This window comes from Gymnoscopelus microlampas (genome assembly GCF_963454915.1).
Source record: "Gymnoscopelus microlampas genome assembly, chromosome: 6".
NCBI classification, from domain to species: domain Eukaryota; kingdom Metazoa; phylum Chordata; class Actinopteri; order Myctophiformes; family Myctophidae; genus Gymnoscopelus; species Gymnoscopelus microlampas.
The window spans coordinates 25045816-25059495 of record NC_139943.1 but is presented as its reverse complement, the minus strand read 5'-3'; the positions used below and the strand labels follow the sequence as shown (position 1 = coordinate 25059495).

Sequence of the window (13680 nt, the reverse complement as noted above, 5' to 3'; positions counted from 1 at the left end):
TGAAAATGGCTGATCAACAAGCTCCCAACACGCTGCGGATGCTGCGCATTGAGCTTATAGATGTGCTGCATGCAACATTCATTCAACAGAGCATAAATTAGGTATACGGTGCGTAAGAACAAATAAGTCGGAAGGAGGAAACAAAGATTTGCATCTCCACCCTACAGTAGTTCCATACATGTAAATATCAGGGCACCACAGTCCAATCCTCAGATCAGGCAAGATGCAAATGCATGGAAAACAGCCCGGATTCAATCACAGAAGCAAAAGAATGTCACAGCCAATCAAGAAGTATGGAATGGAAAAGAGTGCACACGACAACATAAAACTAAAAACATTTCTCAACTAGTCGATACCACATATTCACATATTCATAACAGCCAATCCAAAAGAGCCAAACATTATTGCAATGGTGATGAATTTGTGTGTTACATGATCAACACATTAAATAAACCTCAACAACATAATAAAACAGTCAAGATAAAAGATCAGGCCATGCACTGAGGGTAAATAAGTCACACATGTGATATTCAGGAGGACAGTGTGAACAGTACTTTATATTCACCAAAATAACCACAGGCAGTGACAAAAAGTATATGAGACCTCTTCTTATGAGAACAAGCAACAGTATATTCCCACGAGCCACGATGATCCAAATAAACCATGGCCGTAAGGGGGAAATCAGACATTATTGGCACAAACAGTTGTAACGGGGGGGGTCTCTTGTTACTGTCTGCCATTATATCGGCATTATCCCACTGCTGCCATGTGGACACCCAATGGGAACAGGTATATGACCAACCATAGCTGTCCCATAGTTTAACAAGCCATTATTATGTACATACCATGTAGTGAAGAAAGCAGCAGGCTTCCTGAGTTGGGATTAAGGTTCCAACACCCATTTGCCCATTAACATATATATATACGTGCAGATAACACAAATTACCATCAAATCTCTGGGTTGTGGCTCAAAATTCATACTTGGCTTTACAGTATCAATGTTTGTGAATGGCCTGCCTGTTTGGTGACACAGACAGTAAAAATGTGTCAAACTCATTCACTGCCAAGGACGACTTCTGACGACTTTTAGTTTTTTTGGTGGGAGGGGGGGGGGGGGGGGGGGGGCTCTATCACCCGAGTGACCATTCTTCATTCTTCACTCACACGGATCTGGAAATCACGTCATCCGAAGATTTCCACCTCCGTTCACTTCCTATTTAGCGTTTTACAGAAAACAGCTGTATCTTGAGTTGACTTTTTTTTAATTGTTTTTTCTCTGGGCGACGCACACTGATACCGTTTGTGTTTACAAACGGTCGGACGAGCGATCAGACATGGATATAAATATTCCGTGACCAGTTCAAAAGGTAAGAAAAGGGTGCATTTTTGGCGAGACATGGTATATTCAACATTTTGTTACAAGGCAAGGGGCGGTCGTGGTTGGATTGTTTTTTCTCTGGGCGACGCACACTGATACCGTTTGTGTTTACAAACGGTCGGACGATCGATCATAATGGATATACATTTTCTGTGACCAGTTGAAAAGGTAAGAAAAACTAAATTGCTGGCAGTGGGCAAACGCAGCCAGAAATAAGTCTGGCAGTGAATGAGTTCAAATAAGAGTTAAATAGCTTTATATTCCGATATTCTGAAATCATTGCTAGAAGTGGAACGCTAAAATTTGTATCCTTTATTTAATTTAAACAAACTATGATTGATTACCATCGGAATATGGAGCTTTACGTTTGTAACAAAACACTTTGTTTACTAAGGGGAATATTAAAGAGTGTGTGGATCCTACAAGCCTTGGGTACAAAGTTCACACAGGCATGAAGAAATGTGCATACTTCCCATAACAACCAATAAAAGCAATTAAAGTGCGAATGGAAAGTTAACTCCAAGTTTAGCTCTGTACAGTAAGTGTTTGAGCAGTAAGTGTTACAAAACATAATGGCAAATCTTGCGTTCTAATTAAAACGTAACTTGGCAATTTCTTTACCATTCAAATTTGGCAGGTTGGTTAATAACACATTATTCTGTGGTGTGGCGAACACAATACATAATTATATCACATAGTATTACTGCTTTACAAACTGAAGGTTCCTCATGTTTAACACAAGTTAAATGGTGCAAAATTGGATTTGGAGAGGTGACAAGTAGTTCTCTCCATACGGTGTCCTCCTATAGCTTGGAGTGCACTGGTCAAAAGTGGGCTCCAGTAATCAGGCTCTCTATAAGCTCCTCCTGTCGGTTAGTTATAGACTTGAGCACCACAGTACCTTAGATTGAACCATGCATGCCATGTTTTCTTGCAATTAGATGCTTGGAAGATGGGACGTATGGGGGTCATGGAGGGAGTATGAGGTGTCAGGGGTATCGGGGGGCTTTCAGCTTGCCTAGAGATAGTTACCAAACTTGGTGAGGGTTTGAAAACATGGCTTGCCTTGAAGGAAATATTTAAATATTTCAATGTGGACAGCCATTAATCTACCCACATTTTCATGTCACAATCTTACAGAACCACACCACACCACCAAGCTTACAGTACCTGTATAGGTGAGTGTAAAATAAAGCCCTAAAGATCTATCTGGTCTTTGAAAAACACTAATGTAGGCAGGGAGGCTACTGGTGCTTAAGTTGGCCTTTCTCATTTGACAGCAGTCCAGCTGGTTGTTCCATGACTGTGACACCCAGCTCCCTAGTGTATTTTTGTCATCCTCCTTCCCTCTCTCCAGAGTGATATGCAGGGCCAACCCCTTATAAGTCATTCACTTATTCAAGGAACTCACAGCTTGTGTAATGGCATTTATTTTGCCCCATGGGCAACATGGGATAGATTATGAAATGCCAACATGAAACGGTAGGAAATTTAAATATCATGGTTTGGCTGTAACGAAGAAATGGGCCTTAAAAGGGAATAAATCAATACCAAAGATAATTCCTATGTTATTGTTGTAATCTTCAGTTCAGTTCAAAACAAAGGTAGCCTATCTGTCAAAGGACACATACATTTTACTTTATACAATAATAGAAATAAATACAGATTAACATAAGGATTAGATGTAAGTTATTAAACATAAATCCTCAATCCATTCCGTCACCAATTGATTGTCAATCTATCCCATTTAATCAAGACAACAAAAGCCAGAGAGAACCAAAGTACAATCATTGTGCAGTTTGTTTCCATTTATCACCTCTTTCTAAATAAAATAAATTATAATATAAATCAATTAAGACTATCTATTTTAGATCTAACAAAAGCAAAGCAGAAGGAGACAATCTTTTTGTGTGTGAATATTTGGTTAAACAAATGAGTCATAAGAACGATCAGTAGGCCTACTAATAGCCTGCAAAAGGTGAGTATTTTGTAATCAAACAAGTTATACTGGTTAAACTCACTATTTCACTTGGATTTGAATTAGACAAATCTTCAACCATGTAGTGAACAACACCTTATGCTGACTGGGCAACAAACTCAAAGCTCAGTCTACTGGCATGAATGAAAGTGCTCCTACAATTTCCATAAGTATACAGTAGGCTTCCTGCATTATGCCAATAACAGTCAATGGGCTGGCAGTCTGACAGCTGAGAAAACACACAGGAGCTGCGTCTGACAGAATGGGGGGAGTAGGCCGCTTGTCTAATTAAGTTCAGTTTGGACACAAGGCCAATAACAGATTAGCCAGCGATATAATTAATAATGAGGCGAGCCAGAATATCTTGCTCAATTGAGTGAAAGTGTATCCTTTTGTCTGAAACAACAAGTCCACTCAACAGTGTTTACATGAGATGAGCCTTCTCGCCTGACTGGGTTTCAGGTCTGAGGGTGGGTGAAGGCATATGGCGCAACCTAGACACACGACCCTCACTTGCAGTTGCACAGTCCTAGAATAAACACGTTATTCTAGGACTGTGCAAGTGATACAAAAATAAGCCAAAACTTCCCGAGCATCAGTATAAAACAAAACCATAATTAAATAACTTTTGTGTTATTGATTTGCCTACAATATAACCCACACTTCAAGTCAGGAAACTTTACAAGAATAGGCTACACCTTCTTTCTTGTATTCCCAGAATAGTTTTGTAATGACTTGAGCATAGCCTACAGCACTGTTTCCCAAACAGTGCTCCATTGGTCGTGACTAAACACCCTTTATTTTTGGTTTCCTACATTGTGTCATGAATTATTATTATTTTAAAAGTTGTTTTAAAGATTTCCACAAACAAAATTATTGAGTTGAAAACAGATTTTCAAAAATAATTTCATGAATAAAATATAAATAAAACAAATTCCATAAATTAGGAAACACAACAATAAGTAGTGAAACAGCAGATATGCAAGCTTGCAAGGCACTGTGAGCTTGTAGATCTGCTATTTTCACTACATTGGGTCCTAGGGAAACAAAGTTCTCTTTTGGGTCTCAAGCCAAAAAGTTTGGGGACCAGTGCAGCACCACTACTAGTGAGGTTAAAGATCACAGATTTTTACAAATTATTCTCAAAACAACTAAACTATGTTCCTGTAACTGCCCATGTGGCAGCTGTAGCCAACACGATCATCATCAGAACATAGTTGGAACCAAACACCGCATTGAGCCCGACGGTATCAATAACATTACACACGAACAAATAATTCAGTAGCACTGCCACTTCACACAGTACAGTCAGAGTCAGTGTTGTCTACACATGTGGAATAAGTACTCCGATATATTACTTAACTTAAGTAAACTATAAGTAGCAATACAATGTAGAAACACTCTGTTACAAGTAAAAGGCCTGTGTTCAAAATGTTACTTGAGTAAAAGTACAAAAGTATTGGCATCAAAATATACTTAAAGACAAAGTACCAAAAGTAAAAGTACTAAACATATGTTTTATGATATAATAATTTATAAAAGCAAAGTTACTAGTAACTAAAGTTTTCAAATAATTGCAGTGGAGTAAAAGTACAATATTTGCCTCTGAGATCATGTAGTGGAGTAGTAGCCTTGGATCAAGACTATCATAAATGTATTTTATTGTATTTGACATTTGTATTTGTATATCTATATCTATAACACGTCCACGAAAGTAAAAGTCAGACTCGATAAAATACAACTATGATAGTCTTGATCCAAGGCTAAAGAAGAAGTAGCATAAAAATATTTAAATTTGGAAATACTCCAGTAAAGTAAAGATACCTCAAAATTGTAAGTTACTTTACACCACTGCTGGTAGCGCACTTCACACAGCACAGTCAGTCAGTGTTGTCTACACTGGTGTCACATATGTCGAACAGGTTCAAAATAACATTCCAGATCAGCGTTCAATCGTGTACCTCACGTTAGATGAGGAAGACAAACAGCGGTTGTCAGCCACTTGGACAAATTAAGTGCCAATTAAAAAACTCACATGACAGCTGTGGCACCAAAAGTTAGACTGATCCATTATTCCAAACGGAACTTTCCTCTGAGCCAAGTCAGCCAACTATTATGTCCACAGACTCACAGAGTAACTAACTGGTACCTTACCTGACAATCCAATCCACGCTGTAATATTTCTCTATTGTATTGTCTTGTTCTTCTCACGTTAAATGCAGCGTGTACTCCGTGCAGACAGTCAGTCAGTCAGTCAGCAGTAGCCTACACTAAACGGCAGCACCATGCGAAAGGCGGTGCCTCCTCCTGAGCTCCTATAATGACGTCCAATGGGAACCCGAGCGATAAGAGTGTAAATTTATAGCGTGACGAATGTGGATGCCAGTGGCGGAACAACTGAAAGCCGGGCCGGGAGGCAGAGCACAGTGATCAGGCCCCCCCCCGTGCCACCACGCACGCGCGCGCAGCGCGCGTGCGTGGGTGCACATCCCGCGCGCGAAGCGCGCGGAAAATTTTGCGGGTTTGGGTCGGGTCGGGTCACCTTTTGGGGGGCTTTTTGTCACTTTATTTCGGTTTTAGGGTTAGGATAGGGTTAGGTTAGGGTTATGTTGTTTAATTCTTATAGAGGCGGAGAGGCGCCACGGAGAGGTCGCGGCCCCGGCCCGGTCGCGGCGACCGGGTCGGGGCCGCGGCCGGGCCCTCCAGGGTCGCGGGCCGGGAGGCGGCCGCCTCCCTTGCCTCCCCGGACGCTCCGCCACTGGTGGATGCGCTGTCAGCAGTTCATGTCTGCGGTCCAGTCCGACCCACAAGAAGCATCCCAGTCATGTCCAGCGCTGGAAGAACTTGATGTAGGCAGTGAGTGGTGTAAAGTAACTAAGTACATTTACTCAAGTACCGTACTCAAGTGCGTAAAATGTTGAGGTATTTTTTTTACTTTATTCAGTATTTACTATTTTCAATACTTGTACTTCTACTCCACTACACCTCAGAGGCAAATATTGTACTTTTACTCCACTACAATTATTTGAAAACTTGAGTTACTTGTTCCTTTGTAGATTTTGATTATTACAAAACATGCATTAAACACTTCAGCCCTATATACATTTTGGCCATTTGAAAATAGCCGATCTACAAGCTAACAATCATTGTGAGCTTGTAGATCTGCTATTTTCACAAGATTTGTATACATTTGAAAACTTTAAATTCTACTTTAGTACTTTCTACTTTTGGTATTTTAAGTACATTTTGTAATCAATACTTGTGTACTTTTACTCAAGTACATTTTGAATACTGGAATGTTACTTGTAACAGAGTATTTCTAAATTGCAGTATTGATAATTTTACATAAGTAAAACATGTGAGTACTTCTTCCATCACTGGAAGTACCTACACAGACTTTAAGTTAAAGTATCAATAGGCTTACTGCAATTTGCAGCAAAGAAAAAAAAATACTTATAGTACCTATATTAAACATGAATGTCGCCTATAGGCTACTCATTATGAAGAATGGCACATTTCATAGTCTGCTGATTGTAATTAGTAAAGGATTAATGTGTCCATTCCCTTAATGATGCTGGTATAGAGGTGGGGCTGATTTTAATGACATTATGTGCTGCGGGGTATCTTAACCTATAATTTATAAGTTAATGTATGTTTTGCTAAAAGCAAAAAAAAATAAACACATTTGCCTCTGAGATGTAGGCTAGTGTATAATAGTGTAGATGTAGTGTATAAAGTATAGCAAATTGAAATGCTCGAAATTAAAAGCAGACTACCTCAAAATTGTAGCCTACATACTTTTCACCACTTGTCATGCCCAAGAGACAAGTTGATGTAGCCAAGTGTGGCATGTCTACTATTCGAGATTTCAATGTGTGTAGATAATGAAAAGTGATGCCCTACTTTACAAAAAAACTAAATTCATGATGACCAGAGCATAGTCAAAGAGATGACCCTATCAAAATGCAGATTTAGAAATGTTTTTATTAAAAACGTTTTTGAGCTTAATTACAATGACAAAGTATGAAATAACATTTAAGATTTTACAAGTAGTAGCCTAATTTGACTGTAAAACAATGTACAAAGGTATGATAATCTGCCGGCCAAGTGGGTCTAAAACAGTGCTCAAATATGTCAAGGACCCCCAAATTATTGTTTGGCCACGGACCCCCATCTGAAAATATTTTGTGCCAGGGACGCCCATAGAAGATTTGTGTTGTTAAAATGTTTTAAAAATATTCCAAACATTTTAAAACTTTTCAAGCTTTTTTGAAAATAGCAGATCTACAAGCTCACAACGGTCGCATTGCGACATGTTGTGAGCTTGTAGATCACCCATTTTTCAATAGCCTCTGTATATAAGTGTTCGACCTGATTTTCATGCTTGGGGACCCCCAGGAAACACCCTCAAGGACCCCTAGGGGTCGCTGGACCCCACGTTGAGAACAACTGGTCTAGAGTGTGGAGGGCACAAACTTTACCCCTGCGCCACCCGGACGCCTCAAAATATTTTGACTTTTTTTTCAGAATTATGAAATATTGAAAGGATGCTTGCTGTATTTTGTACGCTAGTATGCAAAGATGTTATCTGTCTTGAATCCCATCTTGTCAAGATTTGGCAGACAGGCGTATTGGATCATGGGTGGAGGACCACAGAGGACGACCAGGACATCACTGGACGGAGGAGGGAGGTGGTCTTTGATCATGTCAGCATTCACAAACCCTGAACTGTAGCTCCAATCTGAAGGTCAAGAGAACAGAAAATAGGCGAGATAGAGAGAAAGATGTTTAATGTATTATTTATATGATAATTAAGAACTCACAAATACTCATAATATTTTATAACAATAATCATAACACATGATGAAGAATTGTATAATGACTTTTAAGGTCAATTACAAATACTTTGCAATATGCTCATAACACTGTGTAATTACACAGTGTTATAAGCACTCAATTACACAGTTATAAGCACTCAAGTATGGTTATAAACCAGTGTGTTACCCTGTGGAGGTTTGTCTAGTGTGAACCAGAGGTTGAGCTTATCAGGATGATCCCTCTTCACCTCATCCAACTCTTCTCTTAAGAGGATGTCTTTCTCAGTCTGAGAGGGAAAAAGATTCGTAAGGGAGATGAAAGACACATTTTTCTGTTGAAAATTGTAATTATTTTTGGTCAAGGGTCATTTTGTGTGACAAAGTACTGCATAAATTAGACTTTACTGTGGAATGTAAATACTTCTAAAAGATTATGCAATGATAGGAGAAGGTAGAGGCAAAATTAGCCGATCCACAAGCTCACAATGTATCACGTTGTGACGCATTGTGAGCTTGTAGTTCGGCTATGTTCACCAAATGTTAGCCCCACAATAGTGATGTTAGGGTTTAAGGCTGGGATTACTAGCTGACACGTTTTCAAGTAGAATTGTCCTTTAAAAAAATGAAAAGAAAAGTGAAGCACACCTGATTGGCGAATATGAGAGAGCACATGGTTTGGTCAGAAGGGTCTGCTGTGATGGCACGAATCAGCTGCAACATGGGAGTGATACCTGGAATAGACAAAGGACAGTGTTCTTCTTCTCAGGGGATGGTTTAAACATATATTATATATCAGTGCTGTCGGGCAGAAACCTTGTCCTAAACAGCTACTTTTCAGGAAATAAAAAAAAGAGCAGGTGTGCCAATGGATCCAATGTAGTTATTATTTAGTCACAAGCTCTTGTTAATACTTGTCATTGGTTCAATATTTATAAATGCCACAGACAGAAGAAACCACTTTCAACCTGGTGGCCATATTTTGGGCATGTCATTATAGGTGAATGTAAAAAGTTAAAATAACAGATATACAAGCTCACATGTCGTATCTCGACGTGTTATGAGCTTGTACATCAGCTATGAAAAAGGCTAAAATACGGCATTCATTTATTAACAAAAAGCAAAAGTGATATTATACTGTATTTGCAGTACATTCATTAACAAGGCGGTGTACACTGGATTATCTGTGCAAACAAAGCAGTATGCCATGAAAGTCCCTCCCAGATCTACTGTGGTGTGCAGTAGGTAGATGTAAAACTACTTACATCATTGGATGTAATGATCCAAATTAAAGAGAGTGCACCTTTTGTCATCTCTCACTCTCACAGACACTTCACAGATATAATATATCATTTTACAGACTAAGTCTCATAATTTGAAACAAATTACGCAGTGGACAGAAATACTGAAAAGATTCAGAGCGTCACTGCAAAGTGTAGCGATGTTTCCCTAAATTCACATATTCATTCAAGTGTCCATTATTCATAGATTAGAATAGAACAGAAATGTAAATTAACCTGTTCCACCAGCGATCATGCCAATGTGTTTGACCTTCTTAATCTTGGGCTCAGACTTCTTGTCAGGTCTGATGGAAAATTTCCCTGAAAGAAATACACGACAATGTTATGCTACACTGCCATCTGTTGGCCATAAAAGGTTAATGACATTCAAAAGTAACAGCTCAATACAAGGTCAGTAGAGATGATAGTCTTCTTCCCCTCTCTCTCGTTCTCAAGGTCGCTCACTCACTCTCTTTCTCATTCACTCACCATTCTCATGGTACATCAGCAGTCCATTGGGTCCTCTAAAGTCAATGGTATCTCCTATAGCCATGTCATTCAGGTACTGAGACATCTTTCCTCCCTCTGGAAAGGAAGGATGGCAGTTCTTGAAGTATACCTAAACAAATGTAATATATTGTAATTTCAGTCTGTTATTCCCACCAAGTAGTTTTCACACAGTGAGCACATGTTGGATGACACTCCAGTTTATTACAAGTTTTTGTAGCAGTTCTATCTGTCTCTTATACTGTGTAAAAACTCTTTGGCCTGAGAGCAATATCCTGTAGCAATCAGGTGAGAATGTCAATAGATTACATGGTTTGACTTAACTGGCTACAACAAAAACACCACAAATCAAGTTACGGATGTCAAAACTTTATGACATGGATAAGAAACGCTGCTTATAGCTATACAAGATAAAAAAACATGATGTTGATACCTGTACAGTCATGATCTATCGTTTAAGTGTGTTATACTATCTCTATTAACCATTTAAGCCCTGTATAATTTGTTGTCCAACAGTTAGCAAAACATACCTGAACTACAAACATGTAGATCAGCAGTTTTTGTTCTTTTTGCAGAAATAAAATACATGTAAAACTACCTTAACCACAAGATCAACGTATCCTTGGTCTTCATCACTGGTGACTGGAGTATAGGCTCTGACCACCAGACTCCCATTCACCTTAGCTGACAGATACACATGTTGTCCTGCAGAGGAGAGGGAAGACAAATGGGGGTCAGAAGATTTGGATCATATTCCAGTGGTGGATAGAATATTTGAGGAATAAGGGGCACATTTGTAGCAGACTAGAAAAGCAGACAAAGCAATGGAATTAGACAGGCCTGACTATATAATACTATTCTGCTGGGCAGACCAGTAGAATAGAAAGTAGAGTGACATTTTTTGTTGGAAGTAATAGGGAACTTGCAGCCTCTCTGGCATTCTTAAGCTCGAAATCGGTCCCTTTGTCACGGTGCAGAGGCAGCAGAGGCAGTGCAGTATGAAAGCATGGGGTTTATTTATAAAATCCTAAATGTATGAGGAAAACACTAATAGATCTATACAAGGAAACAAGAAGTCAAGAACAAACACTGATGACAATCTCAATGAACAAGCAAGGAACATAAAACACAAGGGAGTATAAATGGACACAAGGATTGACATGACACAGGTGAACACAATGGACAACTAACACATACATGATTGGCTAGAACTAACAGGACATACAGTAAGTGAACAATAATTTGCAATTCACAGGACTGGTGAGACAACACAGGTAACAGCAACAAAGGAAAACAGGAAACACTATAACGTTGCTTCAGAATAAAAGGAACACACACAGCTATAAAGTGAAATCTCAGTAAAACACATAAATCAGGAAACAATAAAATGTCACTACAAATTTTTAATTTATAATGATAGTCAGACTCTCCTTACTCTTACCTGTGCCAATCCTGTGTTTCATGCTTACTGCTGTTGCTGCTTTGATAACGCCTGAATTTCCCCCAGGCATCAATGTCTGTCTGTCTGTCTGTCTGTCTGTCTGTCTGTCTGTCTGTCTGTCTGTCCAATAAATTTGCAGAGAGCCTCATGAACGCGTATGCAAAATATTCATACAGTACCTACTGGCAGTCCAAGGACATGATCTGGAGAGTGAAGGCCAAACCGAAACCTCTTGGTATCATGGCTAATATCCTGTACAAGGACAACATGGGACAACAAACAAAGTGGCAATGTGTTAATCAGAATTAGCTCTCTGCTCAGCTGTCATTTTCTGATGCACTCAACTTTTCTGCTTTTAAATAGTATCGGGGGGGGGGGGGGGGCATTTTCATCGTTCAGATACATGATCATTTGTCTGATACGTTTGATATTTATGTTTGATAACAATATCACAATTTAACAATTTAATAAAACATTTATGTTAACTACATTAATGCTGGTGTCCCAATTTTGGGCAGATTAGACAAATCTACTTTATAAGCTCATAAACACTTCGCATGGCAATGTGTTGTGAGCTTGTAGATCACAATTTTTGTAAAGAAGTATGTACAGTGGTCTCGCCCTTAACTAATTGAACCGTGTGTATGTGTGTAGCAGTCACCTCTTTATCTATAAGACGGAGTGGACATTTGACTGTGGGATCCTGCAGTGTAACGGGTAGCTTCTTCTTCTTCTTCCCTCCTCCAGATCCCGACAGGAAGAGGTACAGCACTGTCACTATTACCACAGAAACAGCCACAACTACCTGTGTGACAAAACACACACGCACGCACGCACGCGCGCACACGCACGCACGCACGCACGCACGCACGCACGCACGCACGCACGCACGCACACACACACACACACACACACACACACACACACACACACACACACACACACACACACACACACACACACACACACACACACACACACACACACACACACACACACACACACACACACACACGCACACACACACACACAATTAGACTGAGACTGATATATCGGTTTGGCCCATATATCTGAACTGAACTTAAAAACTGTCTGGGGTGTTCACAAAAGCCAGAGTACACGATAAAATTATTTTTTTTAAGTGAAATATCCCTTTAAATTGTTATTTGTGTTTAGTTTAGTTATTTGTTTGCTTACAAGTTAAATGTTCTCAAATGTAATCAATCGAAAATGTTGCACTTTTTCGGACAAAATATCGTAATCGGTGGTAGAACTCTCAAAAAATCTGGATTGCATCGGCCCCAAAATATGACATCGGCCGGGCTCTATACGTTATGGCATCAATGCCCAATGGCAAAAGTATTTCTCCTTTTGGATATAAGTGTACAGTACGTATTTTGTCACTTTTGGAGCACTGTTGCATAATAATATATGACTTATGAAGCAAAGATGGCCAAAATTTGCTCTCAGCATTCAGTTGCTTTTATTTAGGCTGTTTTAGTCTTATGTTCGCTGTGTGGGTTGGTTTCCTTTTTACTGGCCTCTGCATCAACCAACTCACCCTAGGTAACATTTTGAGGCAGAATTTGAATCTTTATTTTCTTGTCACATGTATTTTTGACATAACATAATAGGCTACCTACTGTAAAAGGTCAGTAGTTTATCATGTAGCTTGTATAGTAACCCATGTAATCATGCAAATAGAGATTTTTGTGCACAACACCAACAAGATGTGTCTATTCAAGCAAATACGTATTGATATGTATGAATGTACCCACATTAGCCATTCTGAATGACGTATGATCTAGATACATTACAAAACACTGCATCTATAGATTCCTTTGTTTCCACAAAGGAATTACAGTATAGTGCACTGTCAAGGACTGCATGGTTGAAATAGTGATACTAGGCTAACACAATCTTAATTCTTAACCAATAACAAGATATTGAAATTATAAATTGAGTCTGACTAAACTTACTAAAGTCTGGTCCATTGTTTTGCAAGAAAGTGGGCCCAATCGTCCTGTCCTTTGTACAGTCCCTGAGATCAGAGCAAAAAAAATAAGCTGTTTCAAGACCTTTGGAACATTGCTCTCTCTCACACAGACACACACAGTGGCCTCACAGGGGGCGTGGCCTCTAACTGGGGTAAAGGCAAGCAGAGCCAATGGTCCTGGGGTAATGGTAACATAAGGTCCAAGGCGCCAATAGAAAGAGAGCTCTCACCATGACTTCACATGGTATAGCTGTGTGCAGGCGGTGGAGATTGAGCCATACAGTCA

At 39.4% G+C, this 13680-nt stretch overlaps 2 protein-coding genes across 5 annotated transcripts in view; both read right to left on the bottom strand.

The window, feature by feature from the left end:
• The window catches only part of mical2b (microtubule associated monooxygenase, calponin and LIM domain containing 2b), a 55149-nt gene extending 49524 nt beyond the window's left edge, over nucleotides 1-5625 (bottom strand). For 3 of the 4 annotated variants that reach the window (XM_084058932.1, XM_084058934.1, XM_084058935.1), the window contains exon 1: nucleotides 5511-5625. The gene's annotated coding sequence lies outside the window, so the exon portion shown is untranslated. Of the gene's footprint in view, nucleotides 1-5391; nucleotides 5488-5510 lie in introns of those variants that run through there. The other variant, XM_084058933.1, reaches the window with a different exon arrangement.
• Nucleotides 5626-7749: 2124 nt separating this feature from the next.
• On the bottom strand, nucleotides 7750-13490 carry cyb5r2 (cytochrome b5 reductase 2). The gene is made up of 9 exons (XM_084060193.1): nucleotides 13378-13490; nucleotides 12060-12203; nucleotides 11578-11650; nucleotides 10556-10662; nucleotides 9940-10069; nucleotides 9688-9771; nucleotides 8819-8904; nucleotides 8361-8460; nucleotides 7750-8097 (listed from the first exon to the last, which is right to left on the bottom strand). Exons 1-9 carry the CDS (start codon nucleotides 13390-13392, stop codon nucleotides 7925-7927), a joined length of 912 nt encoding a protein of 303 aa, XP_083916319.1. The 5' UTR covers nucleotides 13393-13490; the 3' UTR covers nucleotides 7750-7924.
• Nucleotides 13491-13680: the final 190 nt, after the last annotated feature.

Excerpts from the sequence above, each read along its gene's own strand:
- cyb5r2 (XM_084060193.1), bottom strand. Across the intron at positions 8,905-9,687 it reads CATGATCGCTGGTGGAACAG|GTATCACTCCCATGTTGCAG; the intron begins GTTAATTTACAT and ends TGTCTATTCCAG. Across the intron at positions 8,098-8,360 it reads ACTAGACAAACCTCCACAGG|ATTGGAGCTACAGTTCAGGG; the intron begins GTAACACACTGG and ends CTTGACCTTCAG.